Below are 27243 nucleotides of genomic sequence, written 5' to 3' on the forward strand. Positions count from 1 at the left end.
ATGAAGCCTACCAAGAAAATGAGTTTCTTAGAAAATTATACCAACATTCCGAAAACATATTGACTCACTATTTCACTAAAACGGTTTACCTCGATACGAGTTATTAGTGCCTCTTGAACGACTAAAAATGATCGGCGGGGAACGAACTTCCAAACGTACGATTATTCAAATATTTATTTTTCCAGATACCCGCCAAATTCCCTGAGTTTTCCAGAAGAGCGAAACTTCCTCAGTTTTTCAGGGTAATGGATACCTTGGAGAGCTAGTATTAATTCCTGAGTGATTTGTTTTCTTATATCACAATTATTTCGTTGGTTAAAGAAGCCATTACAAGGATTTAATGAGATCCAGTGTGGTGTTGGGTAAGGTTTGGAAGTGTAGCAATAGTAAGTCTCTGTAAACATTAAATATCTACCTTATCCGATGAATTACCGTTATTTTCTCGGGTTTTACTTGTACAGTTAGTATCATACGGCTGAGTACGACGTACGACCCTGGCATACGTCAGGGTTACTGTAAAAGACGCTGATTCGAAAATACATGTGATTATTAGCAGCAGTATTAAAGCTGGTACATAATTAAGTGAGGGTAGGAGTTTGGCATGAGGAGAAGAGAAGAAGAGAAGCCTACCATTAACCTGAGCTTTCACGTTAAGGTCAAATTTTGCATTAGATGGGAAAAGTATTATCGACTGGTGGTTCAAGCAAGGGTATAAGAGGCTGCACCTATTCGTGTTAATGATTCAGCATTATTTTCTTTTAAATGAATTGAGTTAAAAAAGTCATCGGGCATAAAAGACTGAAACTTAGTGACACACGTACGTACGTAACATCGCTTGCTCAGCTACCACGTGTGTCTCTTTCAGAGACGGCATTTATTTTCTCGCCATCCGCCTAATATTGGATACGTTCTAGAAACTACAACATTTTTGCACCCAATTTCATTTTATCTTTTCCCGAGAAAAACAAGTTTAACTTTAAAGGCTTAACATGTAGAAATTACTTTTCCGGCCTCAAACGAGCACAATTAAAGATAAAGCGATTACATCTGAATGTGGCCTTGTAGTTTCCATTTTATTTGCAAAGGTAGTCCATCTTAGAAAACGAAGTGATTGAAATTTTACAATATTTGTCAAAGTTTTCATATTTTTTCTTTAATATTTGATGGCGAACAGAAAGTGTATTTCGGTTTGCGAATGTTAGTTTTTGTTTTTATAACGTTACTACTGAAGCGTTCTCAGTTCCAAAGGCATTTAAAATTAAATATTCAGTCACTTTACACATTAAACATTCTTTTAAAAGTTCGGATTTGAATATTTATATATGATATAACAAACGGAGTAGGAGACTGCGTTCAATTACATGGTAGGAAATCCCATTTTTAATCTTGAATATCAATGACTAGGTTGGGTAAAATCGCGTGCCCAAATCGGCGTGCGAGTATTTAGACTTAGTATTAGAAAGTCTCTTTGAACTAAAAAAAAATAGTTTTGATAAGTTTACTTGAAACTCCTATTTAAAAAAACTAAGGAATAAAAGATTTTACAGTTCAATTACAAACAAAAAGTGATTAAAAATTATAATCCCTTAGAAAATCTTGATATTTACATTTCCAGGGTTCCTAATCGTATCGGTGGGAATTCATCCATCGCAATAAAGTCACCTTCACTGCAGAATTGCACTTCCTTGCAAGACTAAACTGTCTGCAAATGTTATCAACCTGTGATTAAAATTTCCCTTAGTAGGAGTACCTCACTTCAGCCGCCACTTAAACGCCTATTTCGAATTAGATGGGGATCGATTTGGAGCAGTCGCTGCCGCATTTCCACATAGAGGACCCGACCCCAATCTCTGTGTGGGGGATGATTACGTATGTTCGGTTTCAGCTCCAAATTTAGCATTTCCAAATGGAACTGATGAAGAGAAAACTTAAAATGCAGTACAATGCAGTAAAAGGTGATAGGTGACACGAAATCATCATTAATTCTAATGCGTCATGTTACTCAATAATTGGAAATCAAGATTTGCGGAAAAGATAAAGATTATGTACATATGTGAATATGCAATCGATGCAGGAGTCTTTGAGAAGTGTAATCAAATAACATTATCAAGCGGACGCCGTATATAGAATGTTAGGTTAATCTATGTATACCCTGAAGGGTTCCATCAAGTGCGTGTTGACTCCATGGAGTGGTTTATCTCCCTCTTTCCTCCCCTCCACCCATCTCCCAAATGACACGATGGCCTCAGCGAGTCCCCCAACAGTGACCACAATGACATTGGTTAGCTTTCAGACTGATTAACGATCGCAATCATCGGATAACAACGATTTGAATTCAATTTGTGGTCCATTTCTTTTGCAGGTGACCTCGAGAGGGGGACATCTCGGCCCCTGCTCTCGGGCGCGGGACCTTCGCGTCTCAGCCCTTCGGCGGCGGAAGATGGCCAAGTTCCCGAGGACGTCCAGACCCTGCCGGCGCCCACCCTGCCCACCGCCTCCCCAGGCAAGAGATCGACCGGCGATGGGAGAGGCAAGGACGGGATTGCCCAGTGGAGAGGGAGCCTCATTCCCTTCGCGCTTCCCAGAAGGAAGAGACTCAAAGGTTTGAGTCTATAGCACACCCATCTAGACGACATAGAAGGGTGTTAGGGCATCATCCTTCAGAATTATAATTCTGTAAGAGTCAGCATTTCTTTTAGGGATTACGAATCCCTGACAGTAAAAGACAAAAGGAGGGCTAACGTAGTCCGAGGGAAATGAGTACACAGTTAAATCTATCAGCGCGGGACTCTTATTTCTCATGTTATCCCGGTGGATGGACCGACGGATAAAATTATTCCCTCGGTGTCGGAAGTAAACTTGAATGCTCTGTACTTAGCAAATTTGGGTTTTCTTCATTCGCAAGTTGACTGTAAAGTTTCCGATTCTAATTTTTCTAAGAACACCGTAGCACGTTGGTACACGCACCATACTCTAGTAATAATTTTTGGCCAATTTAGCCAATAGTCGATCTATTTTGACATTACCTTATTGCTAAGTTTCTCTTTGGGACTTGCCACGTATTTGAGTGTGGTCTAATTAATCAGAAACTTCTCCTTTCACTTTTAAATTACCTAAGCTGCGTCCTAACTCGCGAGAAAAGCGCCTAAATCGATCAGATTCAGAGAGGACGCAATCTTGAAGGGTGTTCAAACTCGTTAGGCAGCAAGAGGGCGACAATCTAGGCACCTCGTATTTCGGCCCCCAGATTTAGGGTACAAGAACATTTCCTCGTCACCCGCATAGCGAAGCCAAGGTTGTTTAACGCGGAGCCGTGGGCGAGAGCGGAGAGCTCCGGCGATATCGACCCAGCCAAATGGCTGGTCCGATAATTGCCTCTGCACATTGTCAATGAATTCGGGCGACATGTTACACATCTCCCGTCACCATGGGCGCGTACGTGGAGTCCCATTGCCTAAGTTCCATTCTTGATTGGGTTACCACAGTGGAGCGTTTTGTAAGGTGTAGATTAGATAGTTATTTTAATTGCCAATTCGTAGGGAAAAATTACAAAAAAATACTTATTTATCACCAGGCCCCCTCAGAGCTGGTCGCCTCTGCCTACTGAGCATCCTGCTGCCTGCGTTGCTGTTAACCCTCCCACTCTACGTGAGGTACCGGGTCTACGGAAGGGGGGAGGCTTTCCCTCTTGCAGCATCCGACATGCGCCTCATAGACTCGCACGTGTCTACCACGTGGTGCCAGGTACGTGCATCGTTTATACTCCTCACGTGGTGACGGCTGATTACCTAAGTGCGAATGAACTTCCCACGTTCCCCAATTACCCATGCGAATTACCTTGACAAACACTAATTGGCAGAGTGAGATATCGTCGACGGTTATCACATTGCATTCGTTGCCGGCGCCCAATAAAAGTGAATCCTTCAACATCGACCTGAAAATGTGATAAGTTCAACAATACTAAAAAAACGATCATTTCCAAAAAAAAATTATTTCCATTTCATCACAATGGTAATTATGAATATGCTTTCAACCCATTCCGATATCATAAACAAACAGTAAAGTTTAGCCTCAGGACTGTAAACTGCCGACATGGCTCATAGGATACCAGTTTGATTCGTTCTATAGGTGCAGCTGTCGAAGTTATTCCATTAATTCTAATGGATCCACCACTCGGAAACCTTGCGACAAGCAAAATGCGAGTATTCCGGGAGGCATAGTGATGGTACCCGAAAGAAAGAAAAAGATTAATTGTAGAGAAACCTAACTCACACAATTGGTACGATGAGGAAACCGAAGGGCAGGAAAGGGATCGGGACATTTGATGTTCGCGGTTCTCCCTTAATGATCATAATCAGGATTTAGGGAAAATGGTGCTTGAGATACACTGCACCGTTTATTTTGTGCACATTCATATCAAATGATACCACTTCATTATATACGTAATTTATAGTACCGTCAAGAATACTGTACTAGCGTTCCCAAGTAAATAATAGCTATTTCAGGAATAATATGGTGATATATCTTTAATATACCAATCTTGTAAAAAAAGTACTCCCCAAATTCATGACCTTCTATGAGTTGAAATCGAAGAACGAAACGGGCTGTATTAATTGTATTAAGTATTGCACTCAACCCATTGGAAAACTGCTGCTTTATTGTTTGCTATTTTGTCTTTCTAATGTCTCTCGCAAATCTTTTTTTTTATTTCGCCTCTTTTCGTATTTTATCTCATTTATTGCCATGAATCTAGGTCAGACGGTGACCTGATTTGCTCCTGAGCCGAGACAAGTACGAGAAATTTATGTGTTGAGAACGGGAAAATTCGCAAAGTTTCAGGCAAAATTCGGGGTAAATATAAACGTAGCCTGAATTTCTGGCGTCAGATTGAAAGTCACGCTTAAAACCAAAATACCTACTGAATTAAAGATGTTTATTCGACCCCTATGCTGGTAGAAAAGTTGTCTCCCGTCATTAATGTCGGTCAAAGGTTGTGACCTAGAAAAAATCAAAACAATTGAAGTCCCAGTTCCTCTTTTGATACGCTTTAGCAAAAACATTCTTAAGAAAGGAGAGTGTATTCTGTTAGTGTCATTAAATGGTGGCGATTCTACATCGAAGGTCACACTCAGGATTCTGGAATGCTTGGGATTTATTGCACCGTAAATTAACTTTGTGTGAACTCATATCTAAGGATGTCGCTTGATAATATACCTTATAATTGATAGTCAAGTCGGAGTTTAAATCAATGACGCTTTTTTGAAGAATTAGTTCGTATCCCTTCCACAAAAAGCGGCGTTTTTGATGTTGGAAACGGATTTCAATTTCAATCAAGAGGTATTGAAACTTTTCATCCATATGGATCCTTGTGCAATCTTCTGAAATACACAATAACAGTTAAGGAACTTAAATGTCTTAAATAAAAGATAATTCTTTTCATTCCGGCGCATTAATGAAAACAGAACGCATGCGTTCCAAGAATGTAACAGTTGCACCGAATCTTATGAGAATTCATATATCTTCTATTGCGCCATACTATCGCTCACAATTAATATGTCCTAAATAATGAATGTCCTCCTTGTATTTAAAATATTTTCGCCTTTAGCGGTGGTACTGCTGCATGTGCTACGACATTTCCAGCTAGTCGATCCCACCTATAGAGGAAACACGTAGGAGTCTTCAGTTATTTCTCAGTTCAAATGTAACTTAGCTTAAATCTCCTCTTTTATTAGCGGTTAGGCTGAATCACTTATCCATTTATTGTGAATTTGTTTATTTGAAGAAGGCGTACGAGTTGGTGAGACCTGGAGAGACTTGCTTGAAACAAAAGTATGGTGAGAATAAGGATATGTAATATCACCATGGCTGCCACATATTTATTTTACGCCTCAACACCAAGGCTCTGATTGCTGATATTACTAATCAGAGGGCAGGCAGCCTGATCTGATTAGTAATAGCACTATCACTGCCCATTAAGGGTAGGCAGCAGGGAGAATGAATGAGACAGTATATTCGCACAAGACGGAGGCGACAGTGATCGGTAACGAGAACGGAAAGAAGGATAATTACGTTTCGAGTGTAAACGGCGAAAAATGGAACAATTAATGATTCAATATATTTTGGAATAATGTTTGCGTGACATGGCAGGATAGATGAAGACGTCAAAAGGTACACGAATGCCCGCAGAAAGTTTTGAATTGCATGAATAGTAATTTTTTAAAAATGAATACTTGACTAAAACAGCAAAAAATGACAAGACACTCTTGTCGTGCCACTTTTTGCCCTGTTTTGGTCATGTTGAGAAAATGGATGTGGGTCAAATCACCATATGGACACGAGGAAAGCATAAATGGTTCGGAGGAAGAGTTAGAGTGCAACCATCACGATTGAATGTGGTCATAAATCCACATTCACCTTGTTATTTCGACTATAGGCGGATCAGAATGCAATTATGAAATGCAAAATTACAATTTCATTCCAAATTAGAATAAGGTGTTTATGATACGGCATTACCTGATGAAATTTACAATTAAAGTTCGATTAAATAGCATACCTGCATGATACACGTAGTAAATGACATCAAGGAGGTCCGAAAGTGTTAGGACAGTGTAAATAAAGACGAGCAAATACCAAAGGAATATTTCTCATATGAATTCGCCCTTAATATAAATATGAATCCACTTGCTAATACGGCTGGCTAAATACAGGTATGTAAAAGTGTAATAAATTTTTTTTCCTGAGCTCAGTACACTTATTTTCCGGACGAACCCTGTATATCACTGGACAACTAACGGAGAGGGATATTGAAATTTCTTCTTGCCACCCGACGCCCCTCTGCTTGTCTAAAATACCATCTTAGGGTAAGAAAGTCCGCAGAATTAATGTACTGGGTGATTAAACATTCACATGCATAACTCAATCTTGTCTTCGTGTTGATGCATTTTGAAAATTACCCGTCCTTGCATCTATCCAAAGCAGCAAAGTTCTATAAATTACAAAGCTAAGTGGCAATTGATTTTGACTAATTAGATGCCCTCTCTATTGCTCAAATTACATTTCGAAAGGAAAAAGAATACAGTGGATGCATTGATACGAGCGCAGTTGACCCGAGACTAAACCACTTCGTTGTATCTTCGTTAATATCTGGAAGAATGTTCTGTGCATTCAATTTGAACTTCTTGGGCAAGAGAAGCCCAATCATAGAAACACAAGTTGCCATGCAGAGAGCGCTAGAAACAATTTTGTTTCGCGTCGACAATTGCGGATCAATAGTTAACACTTTCCGTCGTCGTATAGGATATAAGGAAGATGATTGGGGAAGGCGGGCGGGGATATTGGCGATTGCATTATAATAATGTACAAATATTATACGATTTAAAGAGGGAATAAAAAATCTCTGCCAGCACTGGTAGGTCCCCGCTTCGCTGAGACGCCAAATCAAAACGATCACGAGCGCTCTCCAATCCCATGAAATTGACCAGACTTCACTAAAAAATAAACGAAATATAAGGGAGATCCATGACCAATCAGATTCCTTCCCTATATTAATTCTCGTTAGTTATAACTTAAGTAAAAGAGAGTTGAAGCGTTCGAGGTCAATAATTATCTATCATTTAATGGTTCTCTGATCTGATAATTCGTCACCATGCGATGAATGATGTCCTCAGCGATATCTAAGCGAATCTCGGCGGGCGGACTTGCCTCAGGGCCCCAGATATGACACGGAGAATAAAAAAATAATCAGCCTGACAATCAGCTGACCGACTGGCCAACGACCTCAGTGTGGAGGCGTAGAGGAATTGGTGAATGCTGGGCTTCCTGATCATTCAAGAGGTCATGAGATTTTTCTTTCCTTTTCACTGCAAATCACAGTTACATATAGTATATAACATGGAGGGCGCGGAAGAAGGAATGAAGCTTTCTCCAATTGAAAGCATTTTTTATGAGAGTTGTGTGCTAGAGGGTGGATGGCATTCACTTTTCGGAATCAAATTTTGATTGAAAAATTTTGTTGATCCGCCGAAAATACTCGATTCTTCATTACATTATCAGATTTAAATAATGTGAGTACTTTTTTAACATATTTTTCCAATTCTCGAATAAATGAGCCATTGGGAGTGATTCTTGGGAGTATCTCTTCAGAAAGATTTTTACATGCGTTCACGCCACGAGTGCTGTTATGATAAATTGATCTTCTTTGAGGAAGTTTGTTTTTGATCCATGAGATTCCAATCCAAGGAATGAAACTGAGAAGTGACTTAATACTTTGTTGAATTGATTTTGCAATACCCCCGCCAAAAAGGTACCTTCATGGAAACTGAGAATTCAGAGTAATAAGTGATAGGTGTTACAAATTATCCAAAAACGTACATTCAATACAGAATACTTATGATGATGAAACGTGATTTCCATGTATTAAATATTTGGATTACAAAATTACACAGGATTAGTGATGCAAGGCCTGCCCCAAAGGGCGCTGGCTGGTTCCTCAATCTGAAACCGCCAAAAAGCATTTGCATGTTGAAACCCCACGCAAGGAGAAATGATCTATTAAAAACTCCTGATCACTTCACTTAACATACGAATCAGAATGCGAAAGCTAGATTTTAAGACCTAAAGAAAAACTCCATATATTGTGGTAAATATAATATTAATGAATTGGATACAACGACGGAGAGTATATAATATTGTTTCAGAGAAAAGAGCTAAAAAATAAACTTACAAATATGCCATGAAAATATTTATTCTTATGGGTTGAGGGAGGAATAACGCCCAGGAGACCATGCCGTCCGGGTTGGTAAAATGCTTCGCATCGAGGTTGACTACGTTTATTGTTCTCGTTATAAATTCACACAGAGAGGCCAATTTACCTTATTTGATCGCCGGTTAGAACAATCATGAAACTGCCAATCATTATGCAGGTAGCTAGAAGTTTCAACAATTCTCAGCACGAATAATTGCCATCAACTTCCTCAAATTTCCTTCGTGATCTTATTTTACTTTTTCTCGTGTCCACAAAAAGTCATGAAATAATCAGTTATAATCTATCAGTTCGCAGAGACGGGATTAACAACACAGAAATAGTCAAGCTTCCCAGCAACCCAAATAAAACAATTCCCGGCATGGATTCCGCATGCGATGTTGTGTTATGTAAACATAAGTCGTATCTGAAACACGATAACTAAGACACACACATGTTATGTATATATATATATATATATATATATATATATATACATAACAATATATACATATACACACATATATATATATATATATACACACACACATATATATATATATATATATATATATATATATATATATATATATATATATATATATATATATATATATATATATATATATATATATTTTTAAGGTAATCTACCGGTTAAGGTAGGTTTTTGGATGGACACAGCTATAAAATAAAATAAATATTTTGTGATTCCTAACAAAACACAAAATCCATCATCCTACTCTATATCAGGTCCCTCTTCATCTCCGAGTACTTTCTTCCTCCCTTCATCCCGTCCAACATCCCTATCCTGTTCCTTCCCTTTCCTCTTTTGCCCAACATTCTACCCTCTATCACAGTCTTCAACATCCCACTGCCGGTCAACACCCCCTTCATCCACTTTTCCTGCCTCCATAGGATTTCTCCCAACAAACCCCTCTCTTCGCCCACCATACCAAGTACTTCCTCATTTGTTTTCTTCTCTGTCCATTTTACCTTCTCCATTCTTCTCCACACCCACATTTCAAAAGCCTCCAGTCTACGTCTATCCTCCTGCTTCAATGACCACGTTTCCGCGCCGTACATAGCTACGCTCCATATCAAAGTTTTTACGAGTCTTTTCTTAACACCTTACTCAACGTCCCTGTCATCAACTCCCTCCTCCTTGTGAAAGCCTCTTTGCCTAGCGCAATTCTTCCCCTTACGTCCCTACTACTTTGACCGTGTTGGTCCAAAACACTACCGAGATACGTAAACTATATATATATATATATATATATATATATATATATATATATATATATATATATATATATATGTGTGTGTGTGTGTATATATATATATATATCCGGGTTCGAATCCCGGTCAAGGCGAACCATTTTTAACTTGCGTCCCTTAGTGTCGAGATTCACAGCCAGTAGAAGTTCAATGGAACAATTTCATAGAGTGAAAAATCATTCGCCTTTACCGGGATTCGAACCCAGATCCCTTGATGTCCGGCCGAGTGCTTTAGTACTTGAAATTGTTGCAATTAAATGCATATTAGCTGATGACCCTGTTTAAAAGTTATTGCTGCAGAATCTCCCGCAGTTTCTTGGAATCAGTAGAAATCCATCTGACCCCGCAATTATCAACTTCACAATATCACCAGAAGTACGATTTCAATGGAAAAACGGGACCCGGCGATGTATGTTAATAAGAACCAGAGGGTGGACTGAGGGAGTATAATGACCGTTTATTAGAACGCCGTGTGAGCCAACGAATCATGCGCAAGTTCACACAAACTCACCCAGCATGAGTCTCAAATTGAGGCAGAGGTCCTCAATATCCGTTAAATTACACGAAATTGAAAGCGCGAACAAACAGAAACAGGAGGAAGAACTACTAATTGATATTTACCATGCTCTTCAGAGGCGGATTAGTCGTGGGACAAATTGACACAACGGAATAATGTTGATCCTACCAACGGAAAAATCCATCTGTGCATTGGGTCTTGTCTTGATAAATCTTCATGACGTGGACATGATAACGCTTAATGGGTTTTTCTTTGGATATTCTGTTGATAGGGCCGATTTTCTCAATTGAAATGCAAGGTGGTGGTAAAAGATCGCAAACAAAATCAGTCATAGTTCTATCTAAATATTTCGGAGAAAGTTTAATACAGTTGTTGTATGTTACAATAAAAGGTAACAGTAGCATTATTTAGATGTATTAAATTGAAAAAGAAATTTCAATTCTAATAGCTGAATGCAACATTCTGTGAAATGGGTATTATTATGACGCTGATAGACTGAGTGTCCCCATACACCAATTGATATACGAGGGTCATCCGGAAAGTAGTACCCGTTCGTGAACTAAAGACACAAAAGTAAATATTAACAAACATAAAAAATTTTATTTGAAAGAGGATACTTTAAACTACTTCTCAACATAATCTCCAAGCAAATTAAGGCATTTGTCATAACGTGTGACAAGTTTCTGTATTCCTGCTGCATAGTCCTTCGCCGCCAGCTCATTGAGATACGCGAGGGACCCATCTTGCACAAATTTTTGCATAATGCAGATGGTGTTTAACAATTTCATGAACAATTGTTCGAGAAACATTGGGAAAATGCTCACAGATGTCATCAATTGTGACGCGCCGATCGTTCCTCACGAATTCGTCAACTGAGCTCACCAGTTGGTCTGTAATGACAGACGGTCTCTCCGAACGCTCATCGTCGTGTGTGTTCCCCCTCCCCATGTTGAAGTTGCGACACCACCGCCGAACAGACGACTCGTCCATTACATTGTCTCCATACAACTCCTTTAATTGGCGATGAATATCACATGGGCGAACGTTTCTTGCATTGAGGAATTTAATCACTGCCCTCACTTCACAACTGGCGGCGTTCTCAATTTTTTTAAACATTGTAAACAATCACAGAAACAACACAGGCAATGCTAGCGTCACGCAACTTGGCTCAGAGAAGGCAGACAAGCCACTGAAGCTATCTGACCTCGTCCAGCGGCTACTCGCGTCGTCAGCACTTCATGCGGCACGAACGGGTACTACTTTCCGGATGAACCTCGTATATTGCGGTTGCATATATTCGAAATATGACACAAAACCAGGTTTTATTTTCGGAATCGGGTGTTTTCAATCTTCAATATTTATTTTGGATTAATTTTTCTATGATTTCCCAGCATGGTTCCTTTATCTAGGAAGCAATTGAATTTTTTTTTCAAAAATTTTGTAATTGATACAGTTCAGGATTATATGGTAACAATATGTATAAAAACGGCTCTAGACATTTTTCCAGTAGCTATAGCATAGAAACAAATAAAAGCAAGCAAATAAAACAATCGTTAATTGGAATCCCTTACCTGCAAAACTATTCGAGCCCTTACGTAACAGAGAGAATACTTTTAAGAAAAGATGAAAACAATTTACGTAATAATTGGATTGATGTGTCGTGTAAAATTATATGTAACAGCTTTTTTTCTTGTTGATTGATTGATGTTAATGAGATGGGGATTTTCTTTTTTTTGTGTTAAAGATTTGTGTTTAGAAGTTTCCTCAATGTGTAATTTTTTTTACTGACTCATTTTATGTATTATCTTTTGTGATTACTTGGGACTTTTGTGCCACCTGACATCGTCTATCTGCACATAATAATGCTATATGTCCGTACTATTTTGGGAATGTTGAGGGAAGCCAAGAGCCTCAAGGAGATGCTGCTTTTGGGTGCTGATTACAATTATGTTATTCCCATTACCTAACAAATAGTTAAAGAAACAAAGAAGTTAAACCAAAGGGAAGAAAAATCAATCAACTTAAAAAGTAATGAAACTGTACATTGTAGTGGTCCGTAGAGTTATACGAGGGAGGTTTTTTTTCAACCTTCAAGGGGCTATAAGAAAAGACAAGTGAACATTAAAAGATTAGTTCAATAGTTTCAGCCTCAACTTTGTGGAAGTTCATTTATTAAAAGATTATTTCATTACTAAAAGTTATGTACACTTATGGTTACTTTTCAACGTCATCACCGAGACGATTGAGGCATTTTTCACACCTGTGGACAAGCTTAACAATACCCTCTTCATTAAATGTTGCCGCCTATGAATTTAAATGAGTCTTGAAGTTGCTGAGCCGAGTGTATGGAGAAAACTTTATGAGTGATGATGTTGTGAATGGTGTCGAAAATTACACAGATAGCCGAACTGATGTGCATCATGAAGGGGGTCAGGGAGACAAGTCTGTAGTCACAGACACTCTTGTATAACGAGTTGACGAAGAGTTTAGAGGAAACTTTAGGTTCACCAAAGGTGGTTTGTCCATGGAATTTTCAAGATCTTCTCTGTACTCTTGTTGTTTCGGAACATTTTAGTCTACAAAAAAATGTTGTCCTCGCTGGACCCCAAAAATGCTGACTGACGACCCAAAAACTCACCAATCTACCTGTGGATATTCCTTGACCCTTACGCAGCTGATATAGAAGACCTTTTGAAATCAATTGTGACCGGAGATGAGGCGTGGCTTCAATATGACCCCACCAAAACAAACTGAAAATCACAACAATGGATGCACACTAATTCACCAAGCAAACCCTCAAGGGTGTTTATTGTTGAGTTCATGCAACAAACGGTTAATGCAGCTGTATATTTTGAAATGTCAAGATGTTTGCGGAGAGCCATTCAAAGCAAAATAAGAGGCATGCTGACTTCTGAAATTGTTCTGATCCATGACGACGCCCATCTTCAAAGTGCCGGTGCAACCCAACGACTGACTCCTCGAGCAATTTCAATGGGACTTTTTCGACCACCCGCCATACAGTCCCGACCTAGCGCCGAGAGACTTCCATCTTTTCCCTGAACTGAAGAAGTGGCTCGGAGGGCAGCACTTCCAAACCAACCAGGAGCTTCAAGACAATCTCAAGACCCATTTAAAATCACTGGCGTCAACAATTTATGAAGAGGGCATTGTAAAGCTTGTCCACAAGTACGGCAAAGGCCTCCATTGTCAAGGTGATGATGTCGAAAAGTAATCTCAAGTGTACGTAGCTTTTAATATTAAAATAATTTTTTAGTATTCTCATGTCTTCTTTTTAAGACCCATCAGAGGTTGAAAAAAAAACCGTACCGCCAAAACAAAACCACCATACAATATGACTATGACATAAGGAGTTATCATTATGGCTTGTTCGGGAAACCTATGCATTTCTCAATTTTTATGAAATGCTATCCTTTCATTCCATTAGCCAATCAATCATCACTTAGCAACTATACCTAAAATGTTTGTCAAGCACTGAATGCCCTAAGTCCTAACAGCATTAAAATCTAAGACTCAATTACCAGAATGTGTAGCTATGGTCTCAGTCCTTTTCAATCATTTAATTCAATCACAATGCAAAGTATACCCATATGCCAGAGTTTATAAGTTATATTTTTTTATATCCTTTCAGAGGCAATTGGTTGAGGCAAATGCAAGTTTCAATGCATTCCTGATGCCAGACACACCCCAAGTGGAGGAAGAGCCACAAAGGATGACAATGCATCGATCCATTTACTTAGGTGATGACATGAAAGAATACTGGGGCTTTTACTTACTTAAAGGATCTACAGTAAGCCTTTCTGCTTGTGCGAGGTGAGATAAACTTTTTTGCAGGTCAACTATGCAGGCCAAATTACATCAATTTTTAAAATGCATAAAAAATCAGATAAATATTCCTGTGATAAGTAAAAGTGAGATAATACATGAATTCTCATACTCTTTCTTGCACAAGCTACTGCAGTTATTACTTTGAGCTTTTTCATGCACAAAAATGGAACACCATATTGGCACATACATCTACTGAAATTTTTATACACTTGCTTAACATTTTGGTTTCAACAATTATAATTATGGGTCAGCTACCATTTAAGGTAGGTTATGGATGGACACAAAACTGATGACCGCAATGCTTCTTAACCTCATCTAATAAGACATTTCAAAGGTTGCTTTGCTTATAAATCCCATGAGAGTTATCATTATCAGGCATATTATTGGAAAATGAATTGTAGACCTATAAATGGACTACAATTTTTCATTTGTTCAACATTTTACAGTAAATATTAATGTATATAATTAACAAAAAACTAAACTCTTGCGTATTAAGACTTAACACCTACCATCTGTAAGACAAAACTGAACAAATAAAAAGTGTTGAATTAAATGAGGAATAACTCCAGGCATATGATATTGGCAAGAAATATGAAATTACCACCATTCATACAATTTTATATCTACTATGTTATGAGCAAATGTCTTTGATTGGAAATACATATTTGCACATCAAGAGCATAAATAAAGGAATCTGCCCTTAAAAACCAAGCTTTCCTAAATTATATTGATAATACTAAAATAATAAAGATAAAACTTTGGCAGATATAGTTAAGATAACGAGTTAACATATAGGCTCTTAATTACGGCAAGAACATGCACTGAAATCACCTTCAAATAAAAACCATGGTTTAACTAAAATTAGTAATATTTACTATTATTTTAATGCTTGGTTCAGCTTACCTATAATACGAGTATGCATAATATAATATAATAAGGGCAATATAAGAAATGCAGGTGTAGGGTTTTTTAGAAAATACATGCCTTAAATGCAACATTAAAATTAATACCAAGGGATAAAAAATTAAAAACTAAGGAAAATAATAATAATTATATATATATATATATATATATATTTTATGCATATGTATTTGAAACTATTGAAGAAATCTAACAAAATTGTACTGCAGACTGAAAGGCTATCCCAAAACAAGCATTCCAGGTGGCATTCAAAAGCTGGAAAAATTATTGGGAGGGGTATATTGGCAGCCAATGGCTGTATTTTGAAGGCAATAAGCATGCCTAAGGGTTAACTAATAAAATCAAGTATTTATTGAAACAGTTTCATCTTTTTGTGAGCAGACCTTGCATATTAATGTTACCCACAATTATTAATGGTCAAATTACCCCAGTTCAGACTGTATAAGATACTTCATACAGTAAGATTTAATAATATAAGGTGAGGGTGGTTACAGGCTATGCCAGAATAAGCAATCATATAATTAAGTGTAATGCCAAAGAAATAAATTCTGAGATTAAGAAATCAAAAACTAGTATTTTTATTGTTAAAGATGGCCTGGTGCCTCACTCATAGTGATTAAGGGACATCGCCACCTCAGAGAATGTGCATACATTGGTCAAAAGTCTTCTGAAGAGTCCGATGAACTGTTGCTGGTGGAAGGAGAGTCGGAAATAAATCAAATACAAGGAGGACGAAGTGATTATTTAGTAAAACCCAATGGCCGCTCACGGCAAGTGATTCTGAATGAGAAAATGTCATGGAAGCCAGCAAAAGCAATCCCAAAAAAGACGGTGCCTTCACCTCCGACCAAAGTTGAAGCCACAGGTAGGAGTAATTTTATATGAAAGTTTTATATGGGTAATTAAATCATTTTTAAAGTTAAAAATTTACCTCACATTGTAATATTAATTCCAAGAATAACTGTTTTAGAAATAAATAGCCATTTTAATCCGTACGGCCGCTTCTTAAGAGGACACGAAAAGCTATCAATCAATGTTTTGAAGAGTTATACATGACAAACTGGTAAAATCAAGACAAAACTAATCTCCTTGGTTTGTGCTGGAGAGTTATCCTTGTGATTCCTCACATGAATGCCCCAAGAGGGAAGAGAGAATTATTTCTATATTTTCTTTCTATTATTGGCCCAACAAATAGAAATAATATTTACAAAAAAAACAGGGCTACTCTCATACTTGGATTTGTATTATGTAGTAACCCTTGTGAATCCCAAATACACAAAAAATATTCATTTTACTCAAGTGCCTAGCATACTATTCCCTCCATGAAGTGGGTATGGATGTTTCTGCGCAGGTTGTCCGCATAGAAGAAGTTGCATTGAAAGAAGAAAGTTTAAGTTGTCTCTTGAGTTACCCATGATATGCTTAAGTTTCAAAGTGCAGATATATGTGGGTTTTTAGTTTATATTTATGAGAATGAAATTGAGCATTTCATGTGGTCCTCAGTTGATACAAGAGTTTGAAACATTTTTTCTGTGGTGGGAATGAGTGTTGTACTATCTATTAAGGCAGAAGTTATCTGTTTCTGGGTTTTAATGAGATGAAATTGTTGCCATTTAGAATATCCATTTGGTATGGCTGTCATCTTTTATTTAATCTAGTTCTTTAGAGAACTTCAGTTGTTTAAGGAACACTTTAGAAGTCCAAGAAATTAGTTCCTGGTGAACATGCCATAAAAATTCCTGTGCTATATTTTTGGCATATGTAGTAATTTTTTCTAATACTATCCTTAATAATTAGCCAAAGAAGTTTTCTGGAAAGGGGGAAAGGGAATAGTCAATGGTGGTGCCTTAGTTTTGCCTGTAAAAGGAGTGATTGAATGTAAAATAAATATAAGTGAAGTGAGACTGGTCAGAAAAGTCATGTACCTTTGGCAGGGCAGTTCTGTTTGCTTTAGCTGATGTTTTTCCTTCTGTCTCCCATGAGTCTGGCTGGATGCCTTATCTTCTCTTTCATTGAATGTGGACTTCAATGTCCAGAATATTATTAGCAAAATGTTGTGACATTTTTCCATTTGTCATGGGTAAAATAAAAATGATGCTCACAATTCATATTTGCGTGACTCTATAGCTTTGACTCAACTCAGGTGAGTTGAGCCAAAGTTATGGACTCATTTATTCAGGTGAGCACATCTCATGGAATTGGGTTCAGTATTTTATCATCCCCCTACACTACCTATTCTCCCATGTGCACTTCATTTTGGCAAGGGAGGAATTTCAATTAAAAACAAGTAAAAGCACTCATTATGATGGAAAAGCTGCCTTTCCAAATGTCTTGTAATGATTTTTTATCGAGTTACCCTAAAATGCTGAAGGAAATTTTTTCATCTGATAAATATAAATGAAAACCATGAAAACAGTAATCAACCCGAAGGTCATTTAGGTAGGTGATGGTAGTGATCACCCAGTACTAATCCAGATGCCATGCAAAATTCAAACATCAGGGTATGGGGGCCAGTTCCTTTCCCTGTGCCGGTTATGGTTTCCCAGGAAGATCTGGTACCAAATAATCATGCAGCTTGGGAGGAGCTTAGGGTGCCAGGAGAGATGTGCCCGGAAATCGAACCTGGCCCCTTCAGTCAGTAGTCCAATGCTCTAACCCCTGGAATATCGTGACTAATTTAATATGAAGGATAAAAACAGAGAACCATTTCAATTCTCTCAATAAATTAAGGGGTTTCTGCAATCAAAAATTAATATAATGTTATTTGCACTCGTAAAATTTTAATTGGATTTTTAAAGCCAAAATTATGGAGACTAATTTCATCGTGCACAAAATTAGATGTTTCTCTTTTATCAATAAATTAAAAGCTGCTTAACCAAACCAATCTACATGTTAATTCCTCTCTTGGGTGATACTACAATGAATAAAAATAATTTTTTCTGAGAATTCATGACTTAAGCAAGAGGTTTTTTTTGTGTATCACACCTGCCAATCCACCTTTACAATGATAAGTGGGGTACACCAATAGATACCGCAATTCTGATGGCCAGTTCCCTCATCAATGATGCTATCTGCCCCTACAATGGAAGTAAAATCTTCAAAGCATAGCAAATACGTCCTGTGTTTCACCCTTCTCTTCAGTAAACATTTTTTAAACATGCCTGTAATAATAAAATAAAATCTCCGATAGCCGTAGTAATTTAGCACCTGTAATAGGTAAAAAACATTCTCGACTACATTGTCAAAAAAATTCAGCATTAGGTGATGTAGTTTTTGGCAGCAAATACTTTAAATATAATTTATATTTCTCTATAGATATTTAGAGGCAGTAAATTCACTTTTCATGATTGGACACCCATTTTAAAAGTATGTAGCAAAATTACTATTTTAGTGAAATACCACCACTACCATTCTCATGATGCAATCTCACGAGTGATACATCAAACATATTAAAACTTCATGTATTAATACTATACATCCTTTTCATCCATCCTGACGGTATGATATCTAGAGGATTCCAAAATAATCAATTCTGATTAAACAAGGATTGGAAGGGCATCGATGTTTGAGCATTTAATTTTAAAATACCATAAATAATCTTGAAAAATCAACATTAAGTTCATATTTGATTTTTCAATATGACTATATACTGAGATGAATTTCTTCCAAACAAATTTTGTCCATATTCATGCCCATACAGTTGTTAAAGGTAATAATATCGAAACTCTTATCAGTTGATTTTCAGCAACAAAATGGTACTTTTGAAACTTTTTATTTTACCTACATTATGTACCTAGTTTCAAAGTTATTCTGAATATATAGTAATGAAGTTTTGATTTATTTCCTCCAATGACCCTTCTGACCCCTCTTCTTTGGTGTAGATAAGAAATGAGGAATTGTATTTTTTATTCAATCAGGTGCACATTCTTTGTTTCGAATAATTTACACATGTAATTTTCAGAAAAGGAGAGCACCAAGCCACCTTCCCAAGTTCAAATGGTCGAATCATCCTCAGAAGTATATGATGAGATACTACAAAGGATACTGGGGATGGGAGATAAAGGAAAAAGAGTCCTTGAGAGACTTAGTTCAAGGCTTATCTCAGAGGAAAATATTGTTGGGGATACGAAAAACACTAGTCAGCAAGTAACTGAGAATAAAAAACAAAACAATTATCAAGGCAAGGAAGAAAGTCTGCTGAGGAAAATTGTTCACCAACTAGTGAAAGAATCTTGGGAGAGGGAGAAACAAAATCTTGAAAGAAATGATAAAGCATCATTCACCAATGGTGAAAAAGAGAATAAATCTAGAGAGTTCAATAAAGAAGTCTCTAGCACTACAGAAATCACTCGAGAGAAAAATAAGAATGTGGATATTAATATGAAAAATGAGAAAAAAGTACATAATTCAACAACAAATATTCCAGGATATGGAGATGGGGATAAAAATGAAAATGGAACTGAACTAACTGACACAAAACCTTACAAGAAAGAAATGTTCAGTGAAGATTTTATTCACAAAATGGAACATAATACACCTGAACTGAAAGAGGAAATGTCTGAAGATGAAGCTGATGAAATAAAGGAAGCTGATGAAATTTTAAAGAGAGCCCGAAGAGCTATACTCATAAAAAGCCTTGAGTTACCAAATGTTGAAGATGAGGACCAAGGAGCAGAGGTAAATTGCAGCAATTATTAAATGTAAACTTTGCTTTGTGTCATCAATATCCTTGGTACTACTGTCCTGGTAGGACAGTAGTACCTCCTGTATTACTAACCTCTAGTTGTTTTGGTCCTCTGCTCTCAACCTCTATTTCTTCTTAGCTATTCCAAAAAGAGGCCCATTCATTCCATGAATGCAATCATTTCTTTAGTCTCTGTCTTAGTTCCTCTCTATATGTTATCCCCTGCACATTGATTCTGTTTCTCCACATTTTTTCTTGTTTCTTCCCGTTAGTGTTAAGGTGACTGGCTGTTCTATGCTTGTACATAACCTAACTATGTTCAGATATGCATTTCTTAAGTCATCTAATACATTGGTGTTGTTATCATGTGACTGTATCTTGGCAATTGCAAAATATGATATCCTTTCATATTGATTCTGACCTTTTCACTGTTTTTGCTTTTAGCAAAATCTGATTAACTTGCTGCCATTACTTTAATTTTCACTGTAGAGACTCTTTGCAAGTTCTTTGTGCACTCATTTCATTCCTATTTTAGCATTTAGACATGCTAGTATGCTTAACCCTTTCAGGCTTCACTTAGCGAAATTGTTTGATGTCCATATTAAAAGAGTTAGTAATTTTCCACAGACTTTATTTCACAGTACAACACATTCCACCGACTTGCGTCATCATCAGGTACAAGTGTCACACACAACTGTTGAATATATACCCTTCGGGCAGAGAAGAGGGGAGTGTTGAAGGTGAGAGGGGCTGGTTTTCAAGGACTTCAAAGTTGGTGGCCGTGGCATTTTCGGTTAAAGGAAGAATGGGTGGCGGCTCCTTGGTTATGACTTAGCATTGGGCCTGGTCCGTGTTTATTGGGGGGGGCTAGGAGTGGATAGCTACTTAGATGTTGGATTTTTTTTGCCCTCGGGAGAGGGGTGGCTGTGTAGGGTCAGGGTATTGTTTGGAAGTGAAAGTCAGTGGTCAAGGAAAAAGAAAAAATGAAAGAATGTAGTTGTTTTGGTTAAGATGTTTCATAGGGTCTCTTCATGGTATAGATACAACTGAGTATGATGAACCATTGGGTTTGCTTACCCTCGAGGTCCATTTTTTGGAAAGGAGAGGGTAGGGATGGCCATATAATGGCTCATTACGAAGTGTTTTGTTGGGATGCACCAAGTGCCTCCAAATCTTGATTACCTCTTGAGCATCCATTTTTAATCCTTAGGGAGGACATGTAGTGTTTATGGAACAAAAATTGCCATTATGAATAGAATCTAAGAGGTGTTTGGGGACTTGGGGTTTACTTTTACTGACACCTGGCGTGTTCTTGGGCTCTTGTTTTGAAATTTCTTCATGTTTGACAGACATAATAAGTGTTACAATTATTGCATTTAAGTTTGTAGATGCCTGATTTATTAAATATATTCTGTTGTTTGTCTTTGCCATCAGCAAAGAGTGTGGAGAGAGTAAATGGTGTGTCAAAGGTCGCTTTGAGTGTAATTGGAAGGCGATAAGAGATTTTATAGGAGATATCTCCTAGGAAAGGGATCGAACACCACTAAAAGTCTTCAGAAGTGGAGGACTGAGAGGGGGAAATTCGACTTATGGCCATTGTTTTCCACTTTTTTTGGATTATTTTTCCAACCAGGTTTGGGGTGTATCCATTGCTCGTGGCTATATTTGTAATTGTTCTGAGTTCCTTATAAAAACTCGTGGGGGAAAGGAGGTGTGCAGGAGCCGGTATATCATCGAGTCAAAGGCTGCATATTTATGTGAAAAATGGTGGGTGGAATCATCGGTAATTAGATGAACTGTGAATGTGGGTTTCCTGAAAATAGAGAACTCATGCCTATTTTCTTTTATAGTTATTGCCAGGTCTAAGAAGTTGATTGTGCCAATAACTTCTTTTTCCATGGAAAAGGAAATGTTAGGGTGGATCGTGTTGAGGTAATTGTGGGGTTCTAACTAGTGGTTTGACCCTATCCAGGGGTCCAAGGCAAACAATGTCAGCTACATTGCAGAATCAAGACACCACTTTTTCCACTTTTTCACCGAAAAAGTCATGACCACCAACTTCCCAGAACCCTCCCCCCCCCACCTTCAACTTCCCCCTCTCCTCAGTCCAATGGGTATATATTCAACAGCTGCATGTCACTTGTACCTAATGATGCCGTATGTCAGTGAAACTCTTTATACTGTGAAATAAAGCCTGTAGATATGCTAGTATTACTTTCATATTCTCAAATGCAAATCAGGTAAGTACTTCAGTTAACATAAAAAACACCCCTGCTAAATTTTTCAATCTCTTCTGGGGGCATTTGACCTAAATTCGAAATTAACCTTAAATCCTCAATGCTCATGTTCCATCATTTATGGGGTAGAAATCCAACCTACTGAGGTACTTTTCACTACGATTAAACCCATTCCATACTTTTGTAATTCCTTCTCTTTTATAATTCTGAACATTATCAATGTGTAAAATAATTCAAATTCCTTTTCATCTAATTTACAGCCAAGACGTAATGATTTTATTAAATTTCTTTTAATCCTTAAGGGAAAGGACTCTTGTTTGCCTCTTACTCTTCCACCAATCTGGCTTTGGTGGCCCTAATAGGAGTTTTTGCCAAACATTTTGAGTGATTAAGTCATTATTTGTGAAGAATTAATGTTAAAACTTAATTGAAAATTTAGTTAGAATACTGTAAAGAAACAAAGCTCTGATCAGCCAGAGAAATCATTAGCATTAACCTTAAAACAGCTTGATTAACTGAGTAACCACATCTACAAAAAGCTTCAATTTCAAAATAAAAATATTCCTTCCTTAGCATACCTAGGATATAAAATTTTGGAGCCTGGGCGGATTTAAAACAAAAAGTCTTACTTTGCATCTAAAACCCCGTCTCAAATAATTGGTTTAAATGTGCATATTATGACCAATTAACACAATTTATTAAGGCCCCTTTAAACTAGTAGCCCACTTGCTTAATGTATTTATCTATTTTCAGCAAAACTGAACACCTAAATTAAAGGTTTTTTCATAATGGGGAAATGTGCATATCAAGTAGCCATCACATAATATATCCCCTAAAAAGTAGAAGATCATTTTAATATTTTGAGCTTTGCCATTGAAATGATTTGTATAAATTGACCCAGAAATATCTGAAAAATATAACTTAAAGATTTGACCAAATTTTCTCTCATTTGAAACAGCAACCCTCTGAGGAGAGGTGGGAAGGGTTGGAGGAGGGCCATGTGCCAAAACCTGACGGAATTGCAGATGATCGCGGGACTTTTGACCATTGGGATCCAAACGATCGTTCCCGCTCTGAGTTTTGGAGCTCTTTTTCAAGCAGTGAAGAAGCACTTCTCATCTGTGATGGGCTTGTGCTGTACATGCCACTTACACCACATTTGGGATGCAGTCACAATGAAACACTACGGAAAATGCTACAAAAAACAAATTATGAGAAGCAAAAGACTGAGGGTCGGCATGGACCAACTGAGACTTCTACAGCTGGAGGAGAGGAAAGGGACAACACCCTGAGCTACCAGGTAAAAGAAAAAAAAAGTCAGGAAAATTTTCAAGTCAGCCAAATATTCAGTGTGCTGAAGGACATTTCATCCCACGGAAATATTTTTTTAAATTGTGTCATGTAGAACCATTATTCTAGATGACATAATTACAATACAAATATGCAATATATATACAAAAATACAATAAGAAAATAGGCAATCTCTGGCTATTATTAAGAGTCTCCTGATCATGTGTCCATCCCCATGGCAGTCTTTGAACTAACAAACACACTAGATCACATTTTAAGGAAATGATTTGCTCATTACCTAGTTATATAAGCAAAACTTAGATACATATAAGGGAATTTTTCTTCACCCTTCTTTCTTTCCCCATTCATCCCTAAGAATACTTCATTTTAACTTTCAGATACCAGCAAATGGCTACTACTTCTTCGTTTTCAACAGTGAAAATGAAGTCCAAACCAACTTCATCCATGTGCATTTTGACCTAAGGCGAAGAGTATACAAAATAAAGGATCCCATAGTAGAATGCCACAATGCGACCCACTGTGAGCTCCCTTTATCCTTCTTCTCTGACCAGAAAGTGGTGCTTGAACTGCCAATTAACCAGGGCCACACAAACCACAGTGATGCCCTGCTACTCAATGGACAACTTGCAGCCAGTAACCAACCTCTGGATTCAACAGCAACAAACACATCGCAACACATGAAGAACCAACAGACTTCAACCCAGGCAACAACTTCCAATGACTTTAAAACAGAAACTAATAGGGACTCAAAATCAGAAACACAGGTGGAAGGTGGAGAAGCTTTGCTATGGGATGAAAGTTATGTGGTTGTAACAACATGTGAGCCAAGAACAACGCTTTATCTTTGTTTTATAATTGCTGTGCCATTGCTAATATTACTATTTGCATTTCAGTGACCATGGGGATGCAACTAATTGGTAAGAAGGCATTATTGATGGCTTTTATGACATTCACAATTTTAGCTCCACAGGAAAAATGAAGTTATGTGCATCACTAATAAGAGCTTTAATCAAAAACTAATGCTAACCAGATAGAAACCCATTTTAAGGGCTCTATTGTTCATAGGTTATGCATCACGTTGTGGCAAAAATACTTGACTGCCAACTCCTTCGTAGAAAGGAATTCTGTGATTGTATTGAGTACAAGTTTTAATGTGATCTTTGTGAGGCTGTAAAATATTTTTGAAGTGATATTGTTATTTCACAGTTTTGTATCATGAATTTATTTTTATGTTTTGGCAAAGGATTTCCATTTTTATAAAATGCACCAAGTGGAAAACTGTGCATCTTAATGAAGGTGTGAAGTAGCTGATGGTTGCCATATAAATGCCTGTAACCATAAGCATCAAATGGGAATAGTTCTTAAGTGTAAGGAATGACTTGTAAATAATGTGATCTCAACACGATGAATAAGCTGAACTTTTAATTGGACATCTTTAAAACCACTCAGCCTGGACCTCTTTCCCCTCCTTCAATGCTTGAATAATGGAAAATTACACAAACAAAGCTGGTTTGTATTTAAGACACGCAAAGTTTGTTTTGCTTAAATATTAACAAAAGTTAGAAAAAGTAACAAAAGTCTCAATTATTTTCAATTTCCTTAAATGATTCTTCTTCATGGAAATAAGAATTGAAGCAACACAAATGGTTGACTTAAAAATCACATAACTGCAAAATAACATTTTAATGGCTGCAAGATTTAGAATCTGGTATGCTCACCCAGAGGTCTCAAATCACCTTTATCAAAGAAGGAATCACATTTAGTACATACTTTAATTTTCCATCAACCAAAGTCAGTAACTTGAGGTGTACTTTAATAGCAGAGGGCAGAGCTGACTATCTATGAAGCCCTCCACTTTGTTGAATGTATGCATCTAGGAAGGAGAGGCAGTCTTTTACTGTACCCCCTGTGATTTGCCTGGAATATCTGGTACCCAAATGATTACACAGCCTGATCAAATCTGGGATTTTGCCAGATTATTAGGAATTGAACCTGGGCTTACAGTCAGTAGCCAAACACTACTCATTAGGCTACTATTTCCTATTTAATCAACAAGCATCCAAACTTTTAGTCTATATTAGTTAAATTTAGTTCCCATACACTGATCTGCCTAAAGAAAAAGATTTAATCAAAATAAAGTAGGTGCGCTGTTCATTTTATAACTATATTGATTCCAAAATTCCATCCAACAAGAGTAAACACGAAATTAATGCACCTCGTAAAATGTCAAAATTTGCAGAGCCACATGCAATAGTGTTTGGCCTGTAAGCAGTTGGTTGCATATGGGCTGAAGGCTGACTTCCAAACCTTCCTTCATCCCAGCCCCTCCCAACCGTATTGAATCTGTTGGGTTGTCAGTTTAAAACAGAAATACAAGGGTAGTTTGAAACGTTATCAGACCCACTACCAGATATTACCACTAGTGCAATGAGTTCCTCGCTTAGTCATAGGTTATCCTTTATGATTAAACACATAGTGCATCAGTGCTCTTGGAAGAGATCTGTGGTGCAGATGCCTCTGTTGCAGTTCCCATGTAGTGATTTGTGAAGATGGAAAAAATTAAGATTCGAGCAGCCGCTAAGTACTTCGTAAAGAATGGTATTAAAGCAAAAAAATTCATGCATACTTTCAGAACACTATGGAAGACTGCTCCTTCATAGTCAACTGTTGCCAAGTGACAAACTAGTTCAAGTTTGGCTGGGACAGCTTAGATGATGATCTGCGTAGTGGTCAGCCAAAATGTGCCACTACCCCAGGAATTATTGTAAAAGTAAATAAAAAGGTCATGGAGGAGTGCCGACAGCAAGTGAGAGAAATCACTGAAGCTATATGGATGTCATCTGAACGAGCATATCCATTGCAACAATTTCAGAGTGTAAAAAATCATTCGCCTTGACTGGGATTTCTTTGGAATTTGAGCATATCCATTTTCACACTGGAATTGGATAGAAGAAAATTATCTGCTGGATGGGTGCTATGACTTATGACAGAGTATCAAAAACACATCAGAATGCAAATTTCCAAACATTTCACCCATTTTAAGAGCAACCAACTAGATCTTAAGCACCAGGTTGTGACCACAAAAGAAACTTGGGCCCACTAGTATACCCCAGAAATAAAACAGCAATCAAAGCAGTGGAATTCCAAAGAAACTGCGGGAGATGCCGCAACAGTAACTTTTAACGGAGTCATCCGCTAATGTGCATTTCAATGCAACAATTTCAGAGTGTAAAAATCATCCCAGTCAAGGCAAATGATTTTTACACTCTGAAATTGTTGCATTGAAAGCAGTGGAATCCTGCTGATTCACCCTCATCAAAGAAGCAAAGGCAATACGGTCAGCTGGAAAGGTGATAGTTTCAATTTTCTGGGATGCAAAAGGGATTCTGTAGACAGATTTGTTCCTACTGGTCAAACAATTACTAGACAATATTATGCTAACCTCCTGGACCAACTACAGCAAAAGATACATGAAGGCCAGGTTTGGAAAGGAAGAAGTCACCTCTCATCAAACCAATACAAGCCTACACACAAGTGTCGTTGCCATGGCAAAAATTTGTGGATACCAATGCGAATTACTGCCACACCCAGCTTTTGTCAAATTTGACACCATCAGAATCTCTTCCCCAAGCTTAAAACTTTCCTCAGTTGACGGAGATTCTCTTCAAACAAAGAAGTATCAACTGAAGTAGACAGGTATTTTGTAGGCCTG

The 27243-nt window shown here is 37.6% G+C and overlaps 1 protein-coding gene across 1 annotated transcript in view; it reads left to right on the forward strand.

Annotated features, from left to right (window-relative positions):
* Positions 1–25052, forward strand: part of LOC139700203 (uncharacterized) — a 59510-nt gene extending 34458 nt beyond the window's left edge. Inside the window, exons 2-8 of the mRNA XM_071598792.1 lie at positions 2363–2602; positions 3575–3744; positions 14182–14363; positions 15890–16164; positions 19261–19976; positions 23179–23520; positions 23909–25052. Coding sequence (XP_071454893.1) covers positions 2363–2602; positions 3575–3744; positions 14182–14363; positions 15890–16164; positions 19261–19976; positions 23179–23520; positions 23909–24427 — 2444 coding nt within the window. The 3' untranslated portion in view covers positions 24428–25052. The remainder of the gene's footprint in view (positions 1–2362; positions 2603–3574; positions 3745–14181; positions 14364–15889; positions 16165–19260; positions 19977–23178; positions 23521–23908) is intronic.
* Positions 25053–27243: the final 2191 nt, after the last annotated feature.

Source organism: Hetaerina americana, unplaced genomic scaffold (assembly GCF_022747635.1).
Source record: "Hetaerina americana unplaced genomic scaffold, ioHetAmer1.1.p SCAF_10, whole genome shotgun sequence".
In the NCBI taxonomy this organism is placed as follows: domain Eukaryota; kingdom Metazoa; phylum Arthropoda; class Insecta; order Odonata; family Calopterygidae; genus Hetaerina; species Hetaerina americana.